This window comes from Myripristis murdjan, chromosome 9 (genome assembly GCF_902150065.1).
Source record: "Myripristis murdjan chromosome 9, fMyrMur1.1, whole genome shotgun sequence".
Lineage (NCBI taxonomy): Eukaryota > Metazoa > Chordata > Actinopteri > Holocentriformes > Holocentridae > Myripristis > Myripristis murdjan.
The window spans coordinates 30,333,007-30,358,382 of NC_043988.1; the positions used below are offsets into that span (position 1 = coordinate 30,333,007).

At 41.6% G+C, this 25,376-nt stretch overlaps 1 protein-coding gene across 6 annotated transcripts in view; it reads left to right on the forward strand.

The window, feature by feature from the left end:
• Window positions 1-25,376, forward strand: part of camk2b1 (calcium/calmodulin-dependent protein kinase (CaM kinase) II beta 1) — a 95,939-nt gene that overhangs the window by 42,840 nt on the left and 27,723 nt on the right. For 5 of the 6 annotated variants that reach the window (XM_030059673.1, XM_030059671.1, XM_030059674.1 and 2 more), the window contains 7 exons: window positions 939-1,022; window positions 1,130-1,224; window positions 3,142-3,264; window positions 3,692-3,775; window positions 7,804-7,846; window positions 19,108-19,145; window positions 21,987-22,019. In XM_030059673.1, coding sequence (XP_029915533.1) covers window positions 939-1,022; window positions 1,130-1,224; window positions 3,142-3,264; window positions 3,692-3,775; window positions 7,804-7,846; window positions 19,108-19,145; window positions 21,987-22,019 — 500 coding nt within the window. Of the gene's footprint in view, window positions 1-938; window positions 1,023-1,129; window positions 1,225-3,141; window positions 3,265-3,691; window positions 3,776-7,803; window positions 7,847-11,804; window positions 11,901-19,107; window positions 19,146-21,986; window positions 22,020-25,376 lie in introns of all 6 variants that reach the window. The other variant, XM_030059677.1, reaches the window with a different exon arrangement.

The following is a 25,376-nucleotide window of genomic DNA, read 5'->3' on the forward strand; positions in this document are numbered from 1 at the left end:
AAAAGAAGAGAAAAAGTTAAAACTGAGCTTGTTGAGGTTGCTGGGTATTTTAGGAATTAATCAATAAATTGGAAAAGAGTGACCCACACTTGTCAGGTTTTCATCCACATGAATCACAAATTTAAAATGAATTTTCAGAAAATCAGCAAAAGAAAAAGCGAATGAAAGCAGGCTTCCGGTTTATGCCTTTTAACCTGAAAATGAATGAATGACCTTGTTGCTATGGGACGAGTAGTTTGCTGCTGTCGCGATCAGATGCAATCCTCTGTATATGCTAAGTAGTTTGCCCCCTTTCCTCCTGCCACAGAATTCAATTCAGTTTAACTCAGTTTTATTTGTATAGCGTCAAATCATAACAGAAGTTGTCTTAAGTCACTTTACAGAGACCTAACAAATTTTGATTATCCCATGAACTAAAATTTCCCCCACGACCAAGCACTTGACGACAGTGGCAAGGAAATTTGTGAGAAGTGGTGAGATGGTGACATGTAGTATTTGAAAAAAAAAAAAAAAATTAGCTTACGATGGAAGATGTGGAGTGCTTTAGCTCTTAAGTCGCACTTCCCGTAGGTCACCTGAATCTGCTGCATATATCTGTGCCAGTCAGTCGTAGGATTTGTGCTTTTCCTCAAGAGAGAAATTTGCCAGCCCTTCTTCACAGTCAACAGGTCTTAAGCCCTCAAATCTGTCCTTAAGATCTCAGACCACTGTGTGGACAAATAAACCCCAGCTCACCAAAGATTATCTTGCTTTCCGTACAAGCTGATCTAAGGATAGCAGTTACACAATCTGGAGCCAAAGTAATTTGATTTACTTAGCTTAGAGTATGCCAGTCAATTGTGTGTGTGTGTGTGTGTGTGTGTGTGTGTGTGTGTGTGTGTGTGTGTGTGTGTGTGTGTGTGTGTGTGTGTGTGTGTGTGTGTGTGTTTTTCCTGCAGGATTTGCCGGCACACCGGGGTACCTGTCCCCTGAAGTACTGAGGAAGGAGGCATATGGCAAACCTGTGGACATCTGGGCCTGCGGTGAGAAGTGGAGAAGGACACACACTCTTTTGCACGTTTCTCCACAAAATTGTGGAAATATGCTGAAATACACACTCTTACAAGAAGTCTGTATGTGTGTGTCTCAGGGGTGATCCTGTACATCCTGCTGGTGGGTTACCCTCCTTTCTGGGACGAGGACCAGCACAAGCTGTACCAGCAGATCAAAGCTGGAGCTTACGATGTGAGTCTCCTCTCCTCTCCTCTCCTCTCCTCTCCTCTCCTCTCCTCACCTCTCCTCTCCTCTCTTCTTCTTTTCTTCCACTCCTCTTCCTCTCCTCTTCTGCCCCCTTTTCTCTCATGTGTTCCCTCCTGCTGTGATGCCCTCCCCTCTCTTCCCTCTGCCCTCGTTCCGTTTTGGAAGCGACGCTTACGTAACTCAGTCACCTCATTCATATTTCAGGGGGTGCAAGAGAGGGAACCTAACCTTAGATCACATTCAACTGCATGAGACACACACACACACACACACACACACACACACACACACACACACACACACACAGAGAGAGAGCGAGAGAGAGAGAGAGAGAGACACTATGACTGCCTGGTAGTGATTCAAGGCTCAGAGGACACAGACCTCAACATTTATGCCCAAACACAACATGGGCGATGGGTACAGAGACTCACTAAACAGCTTGGGGTTGCATTAAAATGCTATCCAAACTTTACTTTTCAAAAACTATTTATAATGTAGCGTTAGCAGATCATGATCATCATCAGAAATTTGAAGGTTTTGCAGGCAGCCTGAGCCCCTCCAAATGTCAGAACCGTTAGCAGGGTCTTGGTTAGCACTGGAGGAAGGTTTTTTGCCCACTGGCCCCCGAGGCCAGCCCTTTTCACTGTTCCATCAGCAAAGTAGGATTTTTATACTTGAAAGAACCACAGGATAATGGTTAGAGTAGAAAAAAGGTAACAAACATGGTCACAATTTACGACTACTTAGTTTGTGGTTGATGCCAGGCTCATATTTTCTGCCAAGCTGCTAATGGGGCTTGATACTGAAGGAGAACACCATAGCAGTTTTTAATATTAGTCTTACTTAAAGCATTAAAGTGCATTAGTCATCTCCAAAGTTTACATTTTTCTCGAATTTGATTTCATTTCTGGTTTGATTAGCAACAGCATGGAAAAAGGTAACATTGGGGGAAAATGGCCATATCCTTAGAGGATGTATTCCATGTTTTCATTAAACATCAAAAGGTTTTGGAAAATATATGTGCTTTGGTATTAAAAAATTTACAGCACCACCTGGGTCTAGTTCACTGCTGTGAGCCAAGAGGGCAGATTGTACAACAAGAGTGTCAACTGGGATTTTTTTTTTAATGGTTTGTTGTATTTGCACAACAATGAGCAAAGAAGTGATAACTGATTAAAAACAGAACAGATGCAAATTACTAATTTGTGCAAGTGAGATAGTAAAACCCTCACAGGGCTTATAAGGACATCTCACCTCAAACAAACACAAAAAATGAGAGACACAAACAGAGCAAAGCAACAATAAAAATTCCAGATGACAGAATCAGAAGACAACAGATGGAAACTTGTCACACATTATCCATGAAATTACGAGGGAAATGACGTCTTATAATAAAGTAGACCAAAATGAAAACCCTGGAGAAGTGTGACAGTGGGTTCGGGTGTGAGAGTGCGACATTGAGTGTCCAACAACCCCGTCTGTTGCTGAAAGCTAGCATTGTGCATTGTTAAGCTGAAAGCTTGAGTAGTGCAGAAATTATCTACGTTGGGTTATCAGTTTGACATGCAGGTGGATGTGCAGCACAGAGAATAGTTAGTAGAAATAAAGCAACTACAACTGAAAAAGTTCCACTCCAAATTACACCGGACTGGCAGATTTTTGGAAACAAACAAACAAATAAATCACTTTTGCCACTTATGGGAAAAAGAGTTGAGAACACCTGTAGTTTTCTAGACCTGAGTTTGGGTTACAGTGGATCACTTGTGTTACATTAGTTGGTGCAAGCAGAGAATGAGACATGTATAAGAAAAAGAGTTACATTACTTCTTTAAATGTTGCTGAAACCTGCAGATATCTTGGTTTCTTGTCACTGTAGTTAAATGCCCATTTGTCACCCACCAGTTCCCGTCCCCGGAGTGGGACACAGTGACCCCTGAAGCGAAAAACTTGATCAACCAGATGCTGACCATCAACCCAGCTAAGAGGATCACCGCCCAGGAAGCTCTCAAGCACCCTTGGGTCTGCGTAAGTGTCCCCTGCCTTCAGATAGACGGACAGGCCGACCTATATTTACTGCCGGCCTGAAAGCACACACACGTTTGTATCATAAGTTACACACATGAATGAATATGCACACATCTGTTGGCTCAGAAACACACACATACACACACACTCACTCACTAATACAGGGAGACACATAATTAAATCAGTTTTCATGCATGCAGCATCACACGCACACACTCACACAACGGAAGTCTCACTCATATTAACAAGTACAGTGCTTGAATTGAGATTTCATTGTCTGTTCTGTTACAATGAATACAATTATCTTGAATAACTTTGAATTTCTTTCCTATTCCTCACACCCCTCTTCTCTCCCTCTCTTTCATCTTTCTCCCCCTCCTATTTCTCATCATCTCCACTCTTCCTCCCTCTCCTCTTCCTCCTCCAGCAACGGTCCACAGTGGCTTCTATGATGCACAGACAGGAGACTGTGGAGTGTCTGAAGAAATTCAATGCCAGGAGGAAACTAAAGGTTTGCACGTATAAATACCCCCTCCTGTATCTTCCTCGCTTCCTTTTCTGTTAAGCTGTTACCTTGAATAAGAAATCAGTTCTGTGCTGACCTTAGCTCCTGTTTCTCTTGTTTGTTCTCCGAGTATTTTTCTTTCACAGTCATCCTAGGGTCACAAAAACATTTCTCGGGGCACTGTGGAGCTGGCCTTTGTACTCCTTAGCATTGTTAGCTTGAAGTATTAAAGATGTAGGAATTGAAAAGTATTTCACAGTTGCATTCACTGTTAGTCAGTGTGGATAAGATTGTCAGCTAAATGGCCTAAAGTGCAAAAAGTAAAATGTGATTCATGCAGATGGCATGCACACCAGTGACCTTCCTCCTGTCTGTGGCGCTGGGAATTATATGAACAAACCCAAAGATTTAGATCCAAAGAAAAGAAAGTTATCCTCCACACCCAGATACTCTTTACACTGATTTTATTGCTGACGTTCTTGGTCAATGTGTGTGAATACAATAGCCGTTGGAGCACATCACTGTTACCCTGCTGCTTTTGGCCAGTCAAGGCATGGCTCAAATATCAGCGCAGCAGGAACTGGAAGACCAATGTGGGTGGTTGCAGACAAATGTTGGACCATTCAACCAATGTGCTGCCAGCATGAACCAATCGCTTCTGGCCTTTCACTTTTGAAAAGAAACGCTAGAAATTCAATTCAGCTCCAAGCAACAAAAGACGAAACAAAAACACAATAAAAACACAGAGAAAATAACACAGCTATACAATGTAGACAGTTAATGGTTAAAAGCAACCAGCAGGTCAGTAGTTCAATTAAGTGCTTGCTTGCAATTAAGTGAGATGAGACATTATATCATTATTTATGCAAATGAAGCAGTTTAATCTAATATTGAAATATACTGCATGAAATAATCAGGCCAAACTAATCTTTAGCATACCAAGTACTGTGCATTGTTTCCTCTTAAATTATTCATTTTGATCTTGGTGTTTGACAGTTGAAGGGGAATAAACCAAACTTTTTTAATAGTATTTGAAGACTACAGTATTTACAGTATATGTTTTGTGTGTTAATTTTAAATCTCTCTTAAAACTTAAATATTGTTTTAAGAAAAAAAAAAAAAAGCTGTCTCTGATGAACCTTACATTCCTGGGTGTATGTTTTGTTGTTTGTGGTGTATTTTTCTTGTTCCCATTCAGTGGGAACAACGTGGATAAACGTAATATAAGGTATATCCAGTACAGCTAAGCTTGTTGTCAGGATATTCTTCAGCTATGTTTCACATAGCTGAAGCTGAAACATAGCTGATCATATTTTAGTGTCAGCCCCTCACAATCAAAGAGCAAGAGTTTCTTGCTAAACTCACCATTTCTCAAATAACTCCTAGAGTCCACTGATCATCACAAACAGATATATAATAGTGTCAGACCATGTGAGAGTGGATATTTCCTTAAATCAGCTCACAGTCTCTAGCTGCTATCACTGTAGAGTTGACTTTAGTCGCGTCATCGCTGCATTGCCGGAATGCCAATTTGTCTAATTTGTTTCACAGTCTGCAGACAAAACTAACAAGTACAAGAATATATGAGGACTTTTGTTCCAAAATGAGACATCAACAAGTGATGACGCCATTGGAAAAAATTGACACCTACTCTTGTCAGCTCCACGAAAAGCATTTTTTTCCATTTCAGCCATTACTTTTCTGGCTGTGCTGGCTCTACTTATGGAGTTATGGAGCCGTGGTACCACCTCCTCAGTCTTTGAGATATTAAGTGTAATATCAGCCTCCACAGCTCTTGAATCCCATGGCCTACTTGCAATCTAATATCATTTTTATAGCCCTCGTAACATTATCACCTCTGTTTGCAAATTATCTGTTCTGGGAAAAAGTGTCAGGATTAGCTGCTTTACTCAGATCTGTCGCTCTCGTTCCCTTTCTCTTTTTCTCTCTCTCACTTCAACTCTTGCACTTTGTCTCTCTTTCTTCCCCCCCTTCTCTTTTCTTGCAAGTTGAACCATTTCTGATCCTGACCTGACTTATACTTTGCTTTGAATGGCGGTCCTGCATGTTTCGCAAACTCATCCCTTTCTCGGCTGACACGTTAAATTTGATTGATGTTTTTAATTCCTTTTTGATACACACTGTAGAATAGTGTAGGGTTGAGCTGAGGAATAGGGATGATGGTGGGGGTATCCATATTATACAACATAAATATTACACATAAATATTATGTGCAAGTCCACATCACACTTAAATTGAGTGAAATTCTCAAACACAAGAACCCAAGATGCCATTGTTTTGTGGCTGCAGCATTACATCAGAAAGAAAAAATCTGCATCATTTTACGCACATTTTCATATAATTCAGCAGGTCATATTTGGTATCTTTGGAAATTTAAGGATCTCCACTAGAGTTTAAAACAAATATTTATGGGTTTGAAAGAAACTCAGCTCCACAGCAGTGACCACCCCACCGATGGAAGCAGCAAAGTTTCTCTTTGCCGTTGACCCTGTTAAATGTTGGGTAGTTAAATCTTAGGAAATTTGACTGTTTATGAAATTTGTTACATGTTTACACGAAGGTAAGGCTGTGCAGTCACCATAATGTAAATATGTATGACACAAAGGATCTCAGTAAATTACTTTTTTATTTTGGGATTCTCCAGGGCCATATCCTCTGTATTGGAATGTCCACTGTGTTTAACAGTGCTGACATACAGTGTGCCGAATAAAATCAGTATCAACATAACAGAGAACATCACTGTTGACTATGGCATTTTAATCACAGCTATTTGCACTCTGCCTGAGAATGGCTTTCATGCCTCCCCTGTGGTTATATTTTTTGAAATCTTTTGTCTGTACTGCTTTTTTTCCCTGGTCTTACGCTACATCTCATTATATTTCGTTAATGAACATTGTTGTTGGATTGCATGCTGCGTAAAATCACAATCACAGTGCGACCTTGACCAGTTTTATATCCGATTTTGAAGATCTGATAACCACATGAGCAGGAAAAAAATCATCACCTCCGGACGGGTAACTATTTGTGTCTGATGTTGTGGGATGATAAGTCACAGTGAAAGGACAAGTGTAGCCTTTGTGATTGAAATAGAAAAACGGTATTACAGTCATTTTCTCAAAGTGAAACATTATTGCCCCAAACACTGGAAGTGATAATTGACGCTTGCCCTTTGATGCTCTTAATTTGAAGCCTCCATGGCGCTCTGCAGGCTGGATTTTGAAGCATGAGCAGCACTGACATTTGTATTTCACCACTGTGATGGTGTGATGGATAACATCATTAGATATTTTCCTGTAAAGTGACATATAAGATACTTCACTACTGTCAGCTTCTTGTCTTTTTAGACTTCAGTTAGTAGGCCAGTGTTAGGACAAAAAATATTATTTTTACTTGCTTAGTGTTCAGGCATTGGTTTCAGAAATGTTACATTTTCATTGTTTCAGGGTTCCATTTTCATTGCTCTGTTACCTTGATCTCACATTGTCCCAGGTCGGAGGTCACTACATTTTAATTTGGTGCTATGTTGTAGTTTCGAAATCCAACTAGTTGAAGTAGATGGTGTTCAGATAGGTATCACTTAACATTTTTCATTCCCATTGGACTATTCAAAAGAACAGTCATCTCTGAGAGCACAACTGTTGCTTCCAGTGTATCTCTGGTTTAAAGTGATAATCCGGTACATCCTCGATTGTTTGCTTTATTTTTTTTGTCGATGAAATTTGAGTTTATGTTGTTGTTTTGTTTTGTTTTTTTGGTCTGTTCAGCCACAGTGGTTCATGCTAAATACCCAGTTCTTCTTTTGATAATTCCAAGCAAAATACTGTTTCTACTTCTGGAAATGTCAAACAAATCTCTTCCTGTGCTCCAGGGGATATTTCCCTGAAAGACTAACCGGACACGGCCTTGCTACATGTTGAATGACTATTATAGTATGTCAGTTGGCACTTCCCTGATCTAGATTGTTCTCAGTTTGGACTTGAACACCTCTCACCCCTTTTTTCTTCTCCTTTCAGGGGGCCATTCTCACCACCATGCTGGTTTCACGAAACTTCTCTGGTAAGTGTTTCCACACTAAGCATAAATACTTCTTTCCTTCATTACTGTAAGCCTAACTATTCATGCCAATGGTGCATCATCAATCAGTATATCTGTAAACATGCTAAGGGCAGGAATTTCAGTGCATGGCTTCAGATGGCTGTGTTGAAAATGGACTAATATGTTTGATAAATGGAGGTCTGTCACTATGTGTTTGGAGCACAGTGACTAATGATTATGTGGAACATGCCGCCATGTTGGATGAGACTTTTTCCTACTTTGAATTTTGATTTAACCCCTTACCATTCCTCTGCTTCCTTGAGACACATTTTAAGGGGGTGGACTGGGGGGGAGGGGCATAAAGGTCAGCATTGTGTGTAAAGTTATTATAATCATGAATATGGCATTGTGTTTTGCTTAGGCACCTATTTTTTTTTTTTTTTTTTTTTTAGTGTATAATAGTTAGAACATCATGATGGATGTATATAATGACCACTACCGTGCTCAATTATGTGTCATAAGTGCAGCTATTTCTGGGTTGACACCATTTGTTATAAAGATAGGGTGCAAAATATAACCATTTGAGACCACTCAAGAATTGACAAACATGGTCAAAAATCCCCCCCCAGAATAGACATCAAGACCTTGAGGAACACAATAGAAAAATAAATGCTGTGATTTGGTGTCAAAAATTTTAACGTTTGGAGATTTTTGTAAGAATCACTTTTTTGGCAACTGGATGGTAAACACTCTGTTTTGGAAACTGCTCAGAAATTCCCTCTTTTTGTCAATATACCAAGGGAAGCCATTCATCCTCTGAGTGCCCTAGGTCTCTAGTCTGTGGTTGTAAAGTTTCATGAAGCTTTGATTATCCTGAAGGTCTCAATAGGCCGTTTTATCAAGTTTCAAAAAAATGGTCTCAGGAAATTATTTAGCTTTATTGGTCTCAGGGCAATGTTTAGCCCCTTTGCTGACAACATAGCATGACATACTTGGTATCAGTTAATTCCTTAGGTTGTCTAGTTTCATATGATTTAAAGCTATCTTTAAAACTGAGGCTGCTACAGCCTCTAAAGACAGTATGTTTTTTAAGCTTGCCGACAGGCTGTCGTTAAGGGATTAAACACCCTGCCACCACACTGGAATGTGACATTTTATCATTATTGCCTGGAAGTAAAAAGTGATTTGTTTGCAGTTTTGCTGTCAGTCGTCCAGCATGATGGCATGTGCCTCGTAAACACTGCTAAGTACTCTAAACATTCAGCGGCAGGCCTCTTTTGGTCAAAGAAACTGGTGTAAAGAACAATGAAACTAATGGATAGTCAAAAGCAAAATCATCCATTCTCATGTCACTTTGATGCCAGTTTGCACAAAAAGCTGTTTATGTGTATCTGTGTGTGTACATGTGTATGTCTTTGTATCTGTGTATGCCCTAGCTGCATTTTTATTATTGAGATCCAAAGTTGTGTTAAAATCTCCATCACACTTTAAGCTGGAAAATTAGTGTTGATATAGTAGAGTACATTTATCCACATGCCTCCCCTGCCCTCACTGATGCTGCCTTTTCGCGAGTTCCACTAATTTTCTTTAGTGTCAAGAATTTAAACTTTTTTTCCTTGATCAAAAAATTCCAGTGTTTCTCAGCAAATGTGTCATGGGTTGTTATTTAGTCTTCTGTCCTCAGCACTGTTGTGGTCAGTGAAGTTACATTGCCAGTGAATGATTTTATTGTTTTCTAACATGCAACAAGAAGGCAGATTTTGTTGACACTTTATATAAGACATTGGATGAAGACAGTTTTTTTTTTAGGTGTCTATGGATTGTAAAAATTCAGAGCGGCTCCTTGTGGATAATGCTGTCATTTTAGATTTTTTTTTTTTTTTTTTTTAGTATATATACATAGTGCAAATGACAACAGTGTGCATTTGTGTATGTGCACATGTTGCAAATACGTGTGTGTGTTTGTTTGTGTGTGTGTGTGTGTGTGTGTGTGTGTGTGTGTGTGTGTGTCTGGGTGGCGTTCATGCATTTGTGTGTATGTAAGTGTGCACACACCTGCTGCTTTGCTGAACATGACTCACAGCAGCCATTCCGACACTGCAAGCTTGGTAATGGGAAATGGTCTGAACATCCACTGGTGAACATCCACCTCAGCTCCATGTCTCCCACACACAGACACAAACACACACATACACACATGTTCACACACACACACACCAGCACAGGGGCATTGGCCGCTAGCCCTGGCTGTGTCACCACTCTCCAACACCTTTCTCTCTGTCTCTCTCTCTCTGTGTCTCTCTCTTTCCTCCTCTTAGGAAGTGGCACTCCATTATTCGAGTGAGGTCATCCAGGGAATGAGTCAGAGAGAGAGAGAGAGAGAGAGAGAGAGAGAGAGAGAGAGAGAGTAGCAGAAAAAAGATGAAATAGAAAGATAGTGTGGAGAGGAACATTACATCAACACAGCAGCCAAAAATCAGTGCTTAATGCAATGGATCAGCGTATGATTCTTGCCTATTCTCTTCATGTATTATGAATCATGTATAATCTAGACCAGTGTATCAGTGTTTCTGTGCTAACATGCAGGTTGATCTGTTTTCCTTTACTTGTCGATGCAGTGTCTTTTGGTAGTTAATCGCATTGAAAAGATGAACTTCCGGCTTAAGTTTCAATCATCTGGAATTATGGAACAGTATTTTCCCCTGTATATTTAGAAAAGCTAGAGGTACTTTAAAGGAACATACCAGTGATTTTGAATGTTTGTCCAATTCACCACAGTTTATCCAGATTTTACAGTGCAACAAACCATTTTGCTAATAATGTGGAGGCAAATCTCTCGGTTTTCAAAGATTAATATAATGTATAATATTATATTATGATGTTCTGCTTCTGTGGCTAACAAAGTCGTGGTCACTCATAATCCATTGTAACTAATAATTTGCTGTATAAAGCAAATGTTTCCCCTGGGACTGTTTTGCAGCAGAGGGACCGTTTCACTCTGCCCAAAATACAGTACAGTTGCTTTTGGGAAATGTAACTTTTATTCATGATGATGATGATGATGATGATGATGGAAAAGATTAGCATAAATACATCAATACATTTTGTAGATATTGCACTGAACATGCAAAATCATGGGAAATAAATCCTTTAAATAAATGATAATATATTAGTACCATATGTATAGATGTAGTCATTGTGGATGTCACACTTTTTTACAGCATGTTTGCTGAACTCTTGTTGCATTTTCTTACAGTAAGCAAGACAATGGAGTGTTGCTTTGAAATTGCGTCAAATTTTGCTTTTTCATTCAAGAATTAACTTGTCATTGCCAATAATGCAGACCTGATATAGTGCAAATTCATAAAGGGGGACCTCTACAATGGCTACCACTGTACCATGTCATATATAGTGAATTTCCAACAATGCTGGTATACATGCATTGTATTACAGTATTCTGTATGGGCAGTAAGCTCAAAGAACGTTGGCAAACTAACATACCCATGTGCACTCATCACAATACCATTTCTCTGAGAATGTATCTATAAAATACAAGCATAAATGACAAGGAGCTTCACATGAGAGTTGAGATTCATGTCTGTCACTGACATTTTCTTCTGGTGACTGTTGTATTAGAGCAGCTGGTACATACAGAAAATGACAGGTTTTTGACAGTGGTCTGTATGTGTTTATTAATTCCTCCTCTTCTCTAAACTAATGAGCATTGTCTGTTTCCGCCTTCTTTTCTTCTTTTTCCCTCCCTCACCTTCTTTTTTTCCCCACCCTCTCTACCTCCTGACACGTCTCTGACTCACCCCCCCCCTCACTTCTGTTACCTTTCCCTTTGTTCTTTCTAAATGTCACTCTCCCTCCTTTTCTATCTTTACCCTCCACCTTCCTTGCCCCTCTCTTTCTCTCCTCCCTCCTTCCTTGCCTTGTACCTCTCTCCATGTTGTGACTGGGTATTGGACACTAACAGTGGGCAGCAGGCAGACCACCGCTCCAGCCTCTGTCACTGCGGCCGCCGCAGCAGTGGCTGCAGCCGCCGGCACCACCGCAGGGCTGGTGGAACAAGGTAGCACCGTGGCTCGCCCAGGGCATGCCACACTTTCTCCCCCACTCTCCCCCTCTCTCTTCTTCTCCTCCTTCCTCTTCTTCTTCTTAGTCTTTTTCTTCTTCTTCTCCTGCTTCCTCTTCTTCTTCTTATCTCTATTTCTCCTCTTTCATTCCTCTCTGCCTCCTCCCTCCACCCTCAGCATGGGAGCTCAGAGCATGATGGCTGACCACATTACTGGCCACATCTCCCATCGGCTCATCAGCACCAGCAGCATTAGCTACGTTTCCATCCAACTGTCAAGCTAATTTTATGCAACCTTTTGAAATGTCACAAAAATAACAGTGGGGTTGAAGAGAATAACAAGGCTTCCTGAATGTAAAAGTACATATCCATAAAGAGTTTTTTAAATTAGTTATTCAGTTGTGGGTAGAGGTGTAACAATATATCCTATCACAATGCAAAAATGTGGCGGTATGCATTGTCAGATGTTACCATGCACATTGAAGAGCTGAACTCAGTTTAATAAACCATCTAATAAAATTAACAAATGGCATAACAATTCAAACTACAGGTTATACTAATGGGGGCAAGCCCTGATCATTATTTGGAGAGAATAATTTATCTACAGTACCTTGAATGCCTAGTTTGCACAGTTTAACAAACAACATCCTGGTGACGGGAAAATGGTCTCCTCACAATGGCTACCCTGCAGAAGTGGCCGGAGGAGGTGGCTTTTCTCCCACAGGCAGAACGAGGGAGGACACCCACTGCTTGTAGGAGAAAAATGCTGTAAAAAGTGTCAGAGGTTGATATACTGGAACTTCAGCTGAATACTGAGAGTGTTTTTTCAATTGTACCTTATGTCCATTTAACTTCTCTAATTGGATACATCAGAAATCAAAAAGCACTCGGATGGAAATCCAGCTGCTGTTGTCCTTTCCACATCGGCACGTCTGGCACATCCTGTCTTGAATCTGATAGGGTGGCTGCAGCGCCCATCATTGCCTCATGATCGACACTAACCCACCTTCATCCTCTCATCTTCATTATCATCTCTCAGCAAAGCCAACGGAGCATGGCCGTGACCCCGTCAGAGCCCTGTCCTATCCCCCTCTTTCTCTTGTTTTCTTCTTCAGTCTTTCCTTCCCACCTCACCTCTCATATCACTCCATTTTTCCCCATTCCTTGTCTTGTATTCTCTCATCCTTACCTCTATGATCATTTTATGCTCTCCCCTCTACCATTTCACCATCATCACTCTATCTTTCTCATATTTCTATTAGCACATTTTCATTTTCTTCCTGTCTCCTTCCTCCTCTTTCCCTGTCTTTTCTTTTCTCTGTCTGAGAATGACACTGGAAAGTTCACCCCTGTCACTTAAAGGATGGAACTGCCTGAGAGCTGTTGGCGAATGCTGCATGGGGCACTGGACTGGTGCATGCGCTGCAACACGGGTGCATGGTAAACACTGTAGAAGATGCAAGGCTGGGCGGGTTCCCGAGAAAATTACGTTATAATCTTTTGCGGTGGTTGCTTGCCTCTTTTAAAAATGTAATCTGTGAGCCAGTTGTGGGACGTTGTAAAAGCTATATCCAGGAAAGCTACAGGTACCAGTATCTTGCATAGGAGATGATCTGCAAATCACAATTATTGACACACATAGTCATGGTGTTCTGTGTTATTGCAATACTTTTAAGATGTGCTGAAATGATTAATTACAAATACACACTGAAACAATTTCATCATGTTTTGTATCGAAAAACACAACTTTATTTATGAGCATTTTGAAATGCCTGCATGAAAATAATAACAGTGCCATACGTGAACAAATGAAATACACAACATAAGCATGTTAAAACAATTGGATTTTTTAACTGATTAGTGTCATCGTCATGAGAGGTATGCACCTTTTGCACATGGCTTATAAGGAGATTTGATTAGCTGATACTCTGGTTGATGCAAGGCAGTATCTATAGTAAAAAAAACATGACTTTTTAAAATTGCAGTAATTGAAAGTGAGTATCATGCCAATTAAAATTTGATAGAGTATATCTCACTGTTGAATATTTTATCATGCTTTATACTAAAACTGGTAACCGTTCCATCCCCGTCTTCCACTGAGGATAATTCCTCAGAGTGTATAAGAGTTCACGTGCAGTGAATTTTCACTGTGACTGGTATTTATACAAATGATTTCAATGGACAGTAAGCTCAGTACACATAATCAAACGGATGCCCGGTAGAGTCCATTTTAAATACATGTGTACCCAACATAATGTCCTTGTTCTTGGTACGCAGAGAAGAAATGCAGGCATAAACGACAAAGAGGCTCACATGACAGTCTAGCGTTGAGTCAAGGAGACAGAAGTAGTGGCAGTGTCCTTGTTTCTGTGGCCCACTGGGACCCCGCAGTCCTCTCTGTGTCCCTCAGCCTCCACTAGGCTCCAATCAAATATTTATAGTGGGCTGCCTCCCCCTATCAGCCTCACTCTGCCTCACTGGCTTTCTGGAGGCCACGCTCTATCTCCCATACACGCACACACACACACACACACACACACACACACACATATATACATATATACACCCCCTAGTAGACATCACCCACCCCTCACCAGGGAGTAGGGTAAATGTATCTTTTAGTGTCTCTTGGCATTCGGTGTGCTGTGTGTAGGAAAATGTCTAGAGGCACTCTGGCACCTGAGTGGGTTCCCTGAATAGCCAATCAGTATTCTATCTTGCAAAAAAATGTCAGCAGTGTGATTACGAATGAGTGAATGAAATTTTTACGTTGTGCTGCCAGTTGATCATTCATGTGAATCCATGCCCATCCTTGCCTCTGTCCTGCAGTCGTGCATCTCGCAACTGTTTTAACCAAGTATATTTCAGTGGTACCTTTCTTTTAATCTCTCCCTCCTCTCTCTTCTTGCTTCATGTGTAATTTGTGGCAAGGTAAGGAGCGTCCCTTGGTTTCCCACCCTGGGTTTAAACTAAGCTACCTCTGACCTCACAGGTTTCCACAGAGAGCTCCTCTTCCTTGCCGGAATCCAAGTCATAATTTTATTTTTTTTTTTTTTCTTTAGAACATTCTGTTTGCCACTATATTAGAACAATCTTGTTGGGAAAAACAAACCAGAGTACCCTCCTTCTCTTCTTCTCTCCTTTCCTGTCTTCTCATCTCTTCCTTCTTTCCTGTCCGTTCCTATCCTTTCTTTCCAAGCCATCAGAGAGTAATAGAAGGTGGACTTGACACTGCTCTGACTCCGTTTTTTCTCCTCAGTAACAACAAGCGTTTGGAAGGGGGACTGAGGAGCAACAGCACAACAATCAACCATACACAAACTCTGACAACCCTTTCGATAACAATAGCAGCCTTCTTATCACTGCCTACTGCTCCTTTCTCAAATGCTGAATACGCACCTCTTGGCTTCAGAGTGAGATACTGTATCAGCCAAGGCAGAAAGGAAAGGAGATAAAGGAAGGAAGAAGGCTAGGGCAAGAACTGTCAGTGATGCATTCTCCTACACTCCTTTTCTCTCCTACACCTCTCTTTCTTTGTCAATGTGCCTCCTTCGCCATATTAGCGCTTAATAGAGTGCACTTCTTCTCATCACTGGGCCTCAATTGCACTTTGAACCAACCTTCCAGTGATTGAAACTCTCACTCCTAATTGCCCCCAGAAATAACTCTTGTGGCAATCAGTCCACAAAATTCACAATAGTTGGTTTGGCATGTTAGACATGGGAAGCAGGAAGAGCAAGCGAATAGAGCAATAGATACAGAGGGTGAGAAGAGTGAGGCAGAGAGAAAAGGAAAAAAAAGCCCAGACTGCCAGAAATAGTGTTTTATGTAACATGGCTGGCTGCTGATGTGATTGGATCTGATTAGACTTGAAATTGCACTCAGCCCCTTTAAAAAGTCCCAGTAAGGATTACGTCGATGGGAATAAGAGGAACAGGATGAGGGGATCAGAACCCATCGGACTTACCGATGTTTCTCAAAGTTGCTTCTAGGGACCTCCTGGGGTCCTTGATGCAGGTGCCCCGGGGGGTCCTCAGAAAAATGAGGAACCCTTTAATTTGGTTATACTCCCCAGCAGAATCAGCATACCAGAAATGTCATTCTCCCCACTGTGGCTACTAGCCCACATGCAGTATCGGCAGGTTTGTAGGTCTATACTAAATCATAAACAACAGAAATCCTCTCACATAGGACAACTTAGGACAAAAGCTTTTCAGATGGAGTCTGCAATCTAATCTGCATCTATTTGTGGATGAAAAAGTTTGATAATCCCTTCCATATTTAACCCTGATTGACATGATGGGAGGATGAAGCCCCTGAAGAACTGGTCAGGATGATTAGTCCCCTCCGTTTCTTTATCATCTCCTCATTAACCAATTAACCAGCTCCCCTTAATGAGTTTTTTCTGTTGCTATTGGTTACCCTGATTGACAGTCCCCAGGCCTCCTCCACCAAAGCGAGTGGGTGTAGATTCAACCCAAGAATCTATAGATATATGAGTGTTATATGTGCTTGTATTGCTATACTTAGAAGGATCAGTGTTTACATAAAAAAGGTCATCATTTGCTTTTACTGGTTGGGTTAGGTTTTAAAGTTGATCAAGTTAGTCAAAATCAGTCAATCACTTCTTAATGGAGTTTGAGTTTCTGTAGGTGGCTCTCTTGTCTTTGACTGCTCAGTCGTGGATGCAGTTGCTGCTCACGCTAACTAGTTCTCAGTGGATTATCTTTTTGGCTACCGTGTTGGGGTCAGTAATCTGAGAATTGTGTTTTTGTAGGCCAGCCGTTTACATGATGTAATTTGAAGAGAAAAGCGCCGAAATCAATGGAAATGATGCAGTGGTATCTCCTAATAAGAACATTAAATGCTGCTGTGCCTTGTTTATTTTTACCTTTACCCTCCACAGACCGCTTAATAAATGTTTCAGCAACTAACTGATTAATTTCCTTTCCAGTGATTGATTCCTGGAATCCAATATAGAAGCTGTATATCAAAATTCCCAGTAATGTAATCTGGATGATAGTTTGAATCTGCAATCAATATTTATGTGATAGCTGAGCTTTCTAGAGACTGTGCTTTGACACATGGACTGCGCAGGTTTCTGTCTTTCTTTTTCTTATTTTTAAGTGCAGGAAATGGTAACCTTCCAGTGTTCACGTTTTACTGCAGTCAGAAGGCAGCACATCATAAGAAATGAAAGGACCTACAGCATTATTCATAATATGATAGCCAAACAGATAATGCAGGTACATCAGAAGTGTAAGATGCATCACTTCCTATGCACCAGTGGTTTGACCTTTCAAAATTCAGGTGTTCAGAGCAGCAAATGTAAAAAAAAAAAAAAAAAAAAAAAAAAGACAGGCTGTTGGTTGAATTCCTGTTACTGTTATTGAATTACTGTTATCATTGATGGAGAGTTATAAAACAGGCACATAAAAACATTAGCGAGTAAAGCATCAACATGGAAAAGCCTAGTTTAGGATTAGAGAGAAGGTGCAATCAGTAGAAGAACCTCACAAGTATAGTGATACATTACTCCCTCTGTGTGTGTGTATGTGTGTGTGTGTGTGTGTGTGTGTGTGTGTCAGCGTGAGTGCACACAGTACAGTATGTTCACGGAGGGCGCAGCAGTAAATATTCACATGCTGGTACATCCACTCTCATCACCATCTAGCAAGTGTACATCCACACAGACTCTCCCACAGACTCCGCCAGTGCTGACAGACACACACACACACACACACACACACACACATCCCTGCTCTTATTGATTTGCTCCTGCGGTTGCACATGTTTTTACCTACCACATCCGGACCACCACGATGTCGAAGCTTGAGCAATGCAATCTTCGTACAGTATACACCCTGTGGGCCATCTACGTCGTCAGCTCGTAGTTTCCACTGTTGTGAGGGATTATGGGTATTATGCTAATCAGAGGACTGGGTCTACAGTATCAGTCTTCCTTTCCTAGCCTCCCTCCCCTCTCTCATTACCCTTCATTAGAGAGCAGACTGAAGACTAATCCTCCTTAAGGCCCCCGAAGAGTTCTTTAAGGCAGGGCTTAATGTTGGGTTTAGGCCTCACATGGCAGCCATCTTTGTTTCAGCTCTCTCATGGACACCCAGGGACATTGGCAGGCATATGAATTGATATGAAACAAAGAAACAGACCACATTTTCATTTCAGTGACAACAGTGTCTTTGTGTTTTTGCGAGGCAATGCATTGACTTCAAATCCCGTACCATGTAGCTGTTTTCGAGAGTGGCAGGGAAATTAAATACAGAGATGAATGCAGGGCGGAGGGATGGATGCTACACCAGAGATGTGGTGCGATTGGATAAAGATGTCTAGAAACCCTAGTCTACGTGACAAGCTTTGGCCATTAGCGTTGAACACTCTCGAAGAAGCCTTTCTGTCAACCACCTTGGAAATGCTGCAGGTGGCAGGGAGGACTGGTGGATAGAGAGACTGTCCTGCAGCTGCTGCCTTGGATTCCCAAAAGAAAGATGAGATTGTTTGGAAGCTTTCACAGCAGCAGTGTACAGAATGGATGTGACGCGTGTCTCGTAAAAGCACAAGTACAATGCTAGGGCTAAAGTGTTAACTTGCTGTTTCAACATTAATGTTGTGCAGAAGTTAGAGCAACATAACCTTAGAGTTTCAGTTCCCTGCAATCAAAGATCAAGTAAAGGACATTTCCTAGATTTACACGTTAGGGAAGCTTATGTTGGAGCTCAGAGAAGCGCCCCCAGTTTTCAAATAGGAATTACAAATTGGTGTGCCGTTTTCGGAAGTAGGCAAATAATCCCAGTTGCTAGTAGTCATTAATGCAGCATGAGCCCTGTGTCAGCAAGTATTTGTCCTGCTGAACTGCCCTTACACAAGCTATTAAAGCAATTTCAACTCCAGGGAAAGTATTCTGCTGCAGAGGCTTTGTTTTTGCAAATAGAGAGTTCCCCTACAGTGATGATTAAAGAAACACACAATTACATCATGGTGCCAGATGAACATTGGGGTAGCTACATACGGAGGCCAATGCATGAGCCCTGTTCCTCTTGGTTTAATTTGGACAAGCGCCATGAGTACAGCTCACCAAGTGTAGAATGTAGACCCAGCAGGTGTTTGGGGCTGCTGCTGGGCTGGTAATTCGGTGAATCTTCATCTCTGACAGTTTCCCTCTCTCTCTGTGTGTTTGTCATTGCAGCAGCCAAGAGCTTGCTCAACAAGAAGGCAGATGTTAAGGTAAGGGTCCTCACACACCATTTTCCTTCCCCCTCCTGTGCTCTTCACTCTCCGTTGCGTAGTTTCCCTGGGCTCCTCTTCTTCTCTTCTGTGTTTCTCTCTTCTGTTTCTTCTTTTCCTCTTTCCTAATCTGGCCACTCTCTCTCTCTGGCTAATCTTTTCCATGCCTAGCTCACTTGTCTTTATATAACTCGAACGTGTTTCTCCCTCATTGACTTTGTGTGCCATGTCGTGTGTGTGTTTGTGTTTTACTGTCCCGTCAGATGTGTCATTTGTCATTAGAGGCGATAGCTGTGTGTGGAGATGATGCTTTTGTTTTCAGATATTGTACTGATTGTCATGTTTGTGTGTGTGTGTGTGCTGGGGCTGTTATGTTTTTTCTATTGATTTTGGGCTAAAAAAAAAACAAACAAACAAACAAACAAACAAACAAACAAAAAACAATTTGTCCAGATAATTTTTTTTTTTTTTTTTGAAAAAGCAGCAGCCATAGTGTGTATAAATGTCTGTAGATTTATGTGTGTGTTTGTGCGTGTGTGTGTGTGTGTGTGTGTGTGTGTGTGTGTGTGTGTGTGTGTGTGTGCTTTTGTGCTTGTGTGCCAGCCTGTGTGTGCACCTGCCAGTGCATGAGCCTGAAGTAGCACATCCTCCTGAAAGTACTCTTTATGATTTGGCATTATTCAGCTCATTGCCACCTCTCCATCATTATTAAATGTAGCCATCTGTCAGCCCTCCCCATTTTTTTGTGCTCATCACTTCCACTCCCTCTCATCTCTCCATTTCTGCCTCTTCCTCCTCCATCAGCACTTCCTTTTCCTGCTCACCCCATCTGGTCTTTAACCCCACATTCCTGCTCATCCTTAATGAAGATCTCTCACCATCCCACATTCGCACACACACTGCAGTGACACATCCCACACACAGCTTCCATGATTGTCTGTGTGTGTGTGTGTGTGCTGCGTGCATGCATGATAGTGTGCGACATAGCTTGGAACAAGATGTACAATGCAAGCAAATGTGTTTGCTTTTGAGCATTGTACATTATGTTAATTAGAGCTTGCACCCATGCATGCGAAGATACAGGTGTGTGTGTGTGTGTGTGTGTGTGTGTGTGTGTGTGTGTGTGTGTGTGTGTTTCACGTCACATTTGCTTGTCAGATTGCAGAGAAACTGAACGCACAAATGTGGGTGTGCGCATGCTTGCAGTGTGCGTAAGCGTGGGCGTCCGCATGTGTGATTCGCTCGTGTAAGTTCATGTGCAATGATGTGTGTGTGTGTGTGTGTGTGCATGCTCCCCTCCCCCTCCCCCTTTCTCCCTGCTCGGTTCAGCAGGGAATGTGACTCCGGTTCCAGGAATAGCTGCCAGTCTGGACCCTGGAAACTCAGACGACAGAAATAGACGCTTACTTCCCCTGCGCTGCGCTCATCGCCTAGCAACAGGCTCCCCACACACTTGCCCCAAACCATTTCCAAAGACTTCTCATTCGTTTGGTGCCGTCCTCCCTTTCCTCCTTCCCTTCTCCTCATCTCTCGGTTCTCCTCGTTTTGCTTTGCTCCTCATGTCCTTCAGTTCTCTCAGCGGCTCTGACCTCCTCTCCTCGGCCTCTGTCCTCCTTCTCTTTCTCTCTTCCTCGCTGGTTCTTTAATACGTAACGGCACCTGACATTTTCCAGTCCTAGCACCTGCTCAGTGCAGGCAGGCAGTCTTTCTCACCGTCAGCCTCCCATGCTGCCGGCTCCTGCTCAAAAAACAGCTCCATTCAGTGATTCATGCAGCGCTCTTACTATGATAACACGTCCTGTGTGTTCAGCATGACTCTCAAAAAAAAAACAGCCCTCTCCATGTCTTTGCTTTTTGAAGGTGTTACATGTAGCCTTCTTAAACATCAGTGCATGACTGTAACATTAATAATGTTGCATTGATTTGATTTCTGTAAACAAATGCTCAAGTTGTACAGTAGACTCTATCCTCTGCTATTGGTTTTGTTATTGGAAGTGTGTCAAAATTAAGACCACATTTCCAAAAACTCCCTGTGTTCCTGTCACAATGAGGATATCGCTACTTGCTTTGTTTGCGTCCTCTTGGAAGGTTAACACCCTTCTCCCGTCCCTTTTTGCTGTCAAGCACTGCAACAGATTTTCCACCAAATCAAAAATCAAAAATACAGAGGAAAGGTCATTTGAGGCTACCAGTCTTGATGATGTGATGGTCTCATTTGTTGATGTCATTATCTGAATTTATTGATGTTTCAAGTGTTAGCATCTTCATCATTATTGGATTTTGAATTCAAAATAAGGACTGGACGACTGCTTCAGTTACTCAGCCTAAATAAATCAAAGTTTCCTCTTCTTTTCTTGCAAACCCTGTCATTCCCACTCCTTCCTTCTTGTTACCTTAAGCATTGTCTGTTGACAGAAGAACAGTGGACAGCGGCTTTGCAGTCTGCACAATTCCTGATCTGCTCCCTATTCTTGTTGCCCTTCCTGATGATTTCCACTTTATTCGCCACACCTTGTCCTCTGCTTGCTCTTCTGTCCTCCCTCTTTTCTTGGGAATCCTTCAAATCCCATTTTGATGAAAGAAACACTTTTCCTGGTGCTTCCCCCTCCCTGCTGGCTGCACAACAAACTTTCTTAGTTCTGTGCTCATCCAGGATCAAAACCCCCGGTGCCATCAAGGTGTACAAATTTTGGTTTGCTTCGACATGCTCTCTCTTGTAGTTTCTACCAGTGCATTCACCTGTTGTCATTGGTTCTCTCTCTTCCCCCTTCTTCTGCCATCCATCCATATATTCGTCCATCCATCCATCAATCTGTCCATCCATCCATCGCCTGGGGACAGAAACGCAAGTCCAGCTCTACTGTCCAGTACATGGTGAGCATGCTATTTATGCAGTTGCCCACTTGTTCCCCCACTGCACCTCTATAGTGTTAATTCCCCTTTTCACCTCTGTCCTCTCTTTCCTCCAGAGTCAAATCTCTGACAGTTCACTTCAATTCAATTCAAAGTAATAATCATTTTCATAGATAAATGTCTGTTTTGCCACGTTTATGATTATTATGAACATTTCTACATTTGTTGCTTTAAGCATTCGGTGGCTAGTAGGTCTTACCCTGGAAAAATCCTCTGCTGCACAGGAAGTGATGTTTTATACTTGCATGGCAGCAGTAACTGAGGTTCCTTTGGGATAAATAGAAGAAGAATTAGGTAATTAGCATGAAAAGTGGTAGCATAAGTCATTTAATGCCATTCATGACTGTCATATTAGTGTTCATTTCAGCATTTATTTCCTACATTTTCATCAAGCAAACGACTGGCTTATTAAAACATAATTCTCAGGCAAACCATTTGGTTCTGAACAGATAATCTACCAACACCTGCAGCAGCAGCATTTTATTTCAGATGATTAGAAGGAAAACAGGGCCATTAACGTGACTTAACTTAATTAACAGAAAATCCAGTCAGAGCCGTGTGCACCACTGGACACAGTTGGATTCACAAGTGATATGTGGAAAATTCTGTGCAAAAACAATACTGCAGTAAGAATTCAGGAACAAAGACAATGTTGGAATAAATAAAATGATAATAATCATAATAAAAATAATAATTATAAAATTAAAAAAAACATAAAATCTGACAGAAATTCAGAATTCAGAGTTTTCACATTAAAGAACCATCCTGGAGTTTTTGAATGTTTTAGTCCTTTTACTAAAATTCACATGTAATATTCATTACTACTGAACATTTTCTAAGGCAAATTGTACTTCTTTACATGTTTGTTTTCTGCCCTGCAGACAGATGTTAATTTCCATTTATTTCAGTGTGATGTGAAAACCAACTTGCACATATTTCTGGTTTCCACCAGAAATATGGTCCCTCTTAAAACAGACATGGCATGCTTTAGAAAATGGTCAGTAATGATGCGGAGCATATGTGCAGTGTAATAAATGGTTTGAAAGATGCACAAACATCAGTAAGGTCATTTAGATTTAGATTTAGATTCAGAAAAGCCTCATTGTCCATTAAATTTAGCACACATTTACCATTAAATTGAGATTTACCTTTGGCACAGCCATATTGTAAACATATAGCCTCAATAAGACAAAAACAACAAAAACACATTACAGATAAATAAGTGTTAAAAACAGATAAATATATGATACAAATCAGATGAGATAGCTTCACAATAACCTGAACCAAAAAAGGACTGTTTAATAGAAGCAGATTTCTGTTTTCTGTTTGAGCTCATTGAATTGTAAGGGAATTTGACTCCTAACCCCCCACCTACACCACCCCCCACCCCCAACCCTCATCTTCTGCCTTGTTCTCCTCTCCACAGCGCCACCTTCGTCCTCCCCTCTCCATACAGTGTTATACCTCTGCTCCACCTCCTCCCCCTCCATTCTCCCTGTGCACTTCTTCTTTCACCACCTGGGGGGATCGCCCCCCAAATGGTTTTTACCCACTTTCCCTCTTCCTTCTTGTTGATAACAATGCAAAATGGTATTGACTGTGAGAAGATGAAGTGTGATCTCATCCCAGAGTTTGACCTTTGATGACGTGCAGTGATCCATTGTCTGTGCTGCAATGCGAGCTGAATTGTATTGCCACGGTTCTGCTTTCAGTAATAAAGGCTAATGGATCAGCTGTTCAGCTCTGGGCTTCAACAGTTTTCTCCGCCATTGGAGAACCTTTAGTCGGGGCTGCTGCCTTCATGCCGGTTCTTTGAGTGTCCTCTAGGGATGTAAGGGGTTTCCTCGCCACACACAACACAGATGCTAAGACCCTAACTTGATATTGCAGACAGGCTTTGACTGAGACAGCTTGGACCCTCTAAACGTGGCTTTGACGAGGAAAGCGCCGCTCTGTTGCTTCCTCCCCGCGGAGGCAGCAGCGTGATGGCTGACGATGGCTGTTTTGGTTTGTGTGTGTGTGTGTGTGTGTGTGTGTGTGTGAGCAGTGTCTGTATGTCAGCTTATTGTCAGCTTACATCAGCTTTTACTTCATGGCAGTTTTTTGTGTGTGTAAATTGTGTTGTATCCCTGTATTTGTGTATGAGCTCTTGTTCGTTCTCTCTCTCTCTCTCTCTCTCTCTCTCTCTCTCTCTCTCTCTCTCTCTCTCTCTCTCTGCTTCCCCTTTCCTGCCATCCTTCCTCCTCTTCTTTACTTTACTTCTCTTCTTATCCTCTCTGTGTGAGCCCAGCGGCTTACATATGGTGAACACACACACACACACACACACACACACACACACACACACACACACACACACACACACACACTTTGGGGCATCTCTAGGCCCTCCAACACTGACCTGCTCTGTAACCCTGATTCAGCATCACTGGATAACAACAATAGCACTGCTATCCCACACCACTCTGAGATATTATGCACGGCAAAATCTCTCTTAAGTCATTTTTATCTTAAATTCAGTCTTTTGCCCTCAAATAAGTGGACACATACTGTAGTGTGAAAAAAGTGCACCCTTTTCCAAGACAATGGCCCGTATTCATAAAACTTGGCAGTAACAGCTTGCCGCTTGTGTGGTAATTTGAGGTGATTCCTAAAGTTTCTGTGGTGCTGATTAGCACAGCGGAGTCACTTTACTGTGGCGTTATTGGCAGGTCTATCCCAGGCGATAACCAGTGAGAGTCAGCATGTTAACAAGCTTATACTTATTTAATATCCACTAATATCAGCTGAGTGTGGAAGCACAATGGACAGTGAACAGTCAGAAAGAAGAGAAAAGACAAGATTTTCACCAGCAGAAATTTAAGAGAAGACAATGTATCTCAATGTATTAATTATTAGCTGGAGTAAGACCCAACCTGAATTAATCTCCAGTACTGAACTTGAACAGGAATAACCATCTGACAAAAGCTGGTGGTGTGTGTGGTTTTGTCTCTTACAGGACATGCAAATAAGCAGACAGAGGTGGTAGTGCCAAAATAGTGGAGGCGGTAAAACTCCACAGTAAACCTTTTTTATCAATGAGAAGAATACCTACCACCACAGTAGTGCACCCTTACGCAGTGCTAAAACTGTAGCCTTAGTCTTTTATGAATGCAGGCCAGTATTTTGAAATAAGGCACATCATTCCACCAGCATCAAGGAAATATTGGTTAAAACTGTTCAAACAAGTTGGTTTACAATTAAAGGTTCAAAGAGTCAAAGTGTAGGCGCAAGGTGCAATTTTCTAGCAACTTTTGCAGATTTTTTCACTTATTTTTA